The sequence below is a fragment of the Triticum dicoccoides genome, chromosome 1B (assembly GCF_002162155.2).
Source record: "Triticum dicoccoides isolate Atlit2015 ecotype Zavitan chromosome 1B, WEW_v2.0, whole genome shotgun sequence".
NCBI lineage: Eukaryota > Viridiplantae > Streptophyta > Magnoliopsida > Poales > Poaceae > Triticum > Triticum dicoccoides.
In genome coordinates this window covers 651,957,523-651,959,311 of record NC_041381.1, presented here as the reverse complement: position 1 = coordinate 651,959,311, position 1,789 = coordinate 651,957,523, and the positions used below count along the sequence as shown (strand labels likewise).

At 38.4% G+C, this 1,789-nt stretch overlaps 1 protein-coding gene across 1 annotated transcript in view; it reads right to left on the bottom strand.

Moving 5' to 3' along the window:
• Window positions 1-997: 997 nt before the first annotated feature.
• LOC119350795 (geranylgeranyl pyrophosphate synthase, chloroplastic-like) overlaps window positions 998-1,789 on the bottom strand; it is a 1,970-nt gene continuing 1,178 nt past the window's right edge. The window contains exons 2-3 of the mRNA XM_037618454.1: window positions 1,639-1,754; window positions 998-1,420 (exon numbers count right to left, since the gene is read on the bottom strand). Coding sequence (XP_037474351.1) covers window positions 998-1,420; window positions 1,639-1,754 — 539 coding nt within the window. The remainder of the gene's footprint in view (window positions 1,421-1,638; window positions 1,755-1,789) is intronic.

The window sequence follows — 1,789 nt, the reverse complement described above, 5'->3', positions numbered from 1 at the left end:
AACTATTCTATTCTTGTCCATTAGAAACTTACTGGCAAAACAAAATTAACATTATCTTTTTTCTGTTAAAGCACTAACTCCAGATCCTACTCTATAAATAGATGTAAACTATAGTTCATCTCTTAGCAAGAGAGAGCTATTCAGTTAATTTACATAGTGTGTTCATAACCCAAAACCTCAAGAGTACTTCAAGGATCACATGGCCCACGTGTGCGAAACTTGTGGAACCGGGGTACAACCCTGTTTCTTTGATCATGAACAAGTGCATTGTGGGCTATAGTTCCGAATAATCATCGTTACGGGATGGTGAGTCAAAGTTTTTTTTCATACAGGTAATGCTAGTTATATATTTATTCTAAATGTTACTGTAGTAAATTATGTTTACATCGTCTATGTGGATCTTTGATCATATATGTGAAGTAATTATAAATAATAAAATGTGTATTATTTGCTTTATAGGATATGCAATAACTAACTACGTCTATGCATTCACTATGGAATTTTTTTTCTCTATGAAATTGTGCGAACATTACAAAACTAGAATTTCAGAAAAATATTTGTACGCACTATTATTTGGAATGGAGGAAGTACCCAGCTGGAAATACATAAATTTGACAAGTCATTTATCACTTAATATACAAGCTAGAAAAGGCCCATGTGGCAATATTTTGATGCGTGCAACTGTCACACAAAGAAAGAAAGAGAGAAAGAAATTTTTATTCTTTTGAAATCAATCATTATCATCCAGATCTAGACAGTATACGACATAATGGCTGATTCCCACTATAATGTCTTACTTATGTCAATGGCACTTGTGATCAAATACAGATTCTCATCACACAACGTATGGTAGAAAACTAAACCGGTATATATAGTTCAGAGGAAGAATTCAGATATTCCTCGAACTGAAGAAGGCTTAATGATCTTTCAAAGTTGGAGATCAACAACGAATAACAGATCTTACAAAGTCATTTATCCCTGATCATAAACCATCACCTTAGTTCTGCCGATGGGCAATATAATTGGCCAAAGACAACAGTGGTGCTGCCTTGTCTTGGTCGAAAACAGCAAGTTGCTCCTTTGCATCACGGAGCAAATTTTCTGCAAACTCCCGTGATTTCTCCAACCCTAGTAACTTTGGGTATGCCGTCTTGTCACTCGCCGAATCCTTCCCTGATGTCTTCCCTAGCTCGTCAGATGACTTGGTCACATCAAGTATGTCATCAGTCACCTGGAACAGCAACCCAATTGATCTCGCATACTTCCTCAACCTCACAATCTGGTCATCCGAGCCACCTCCAATGATTGCACCAATAACCACTGAGGCCTCGATCAATGCAGCAGTCTTGTGGAGATGGATGTACTCAAGGCGGTCAAGAGGTACGGTCTTAGTTGAGCCAGTTATCTCCAGATCAACAACCTAACAAGAAGTACATAGACACCCATTATATTTTGAGAAATGTGACAACTTGTGTGGTAGGAACAGGATAATTTCAATTTGTAATTGAAATGTACGTACGGAGATACCAATGCAAATCATCCTTCTTAATTACAATATCTTCAAATGATTCATAGAATTAGAACATTTCCATTCTGTACTATTTGGGTGATGAAATCGGAATAGAACAATCTGCTGACCTGGCCGGCGACGAGGCCCTCTGATCCGATGCAGCGCGCGAGCTCACCAATGGCGCGGACAACACGAGCGGTGTGCTTGTCAGGATCGATGTATATGTGATGTACAAGGTGGGCCACTAATATGTAGTACGAATGCAAAAATAACGTTTGG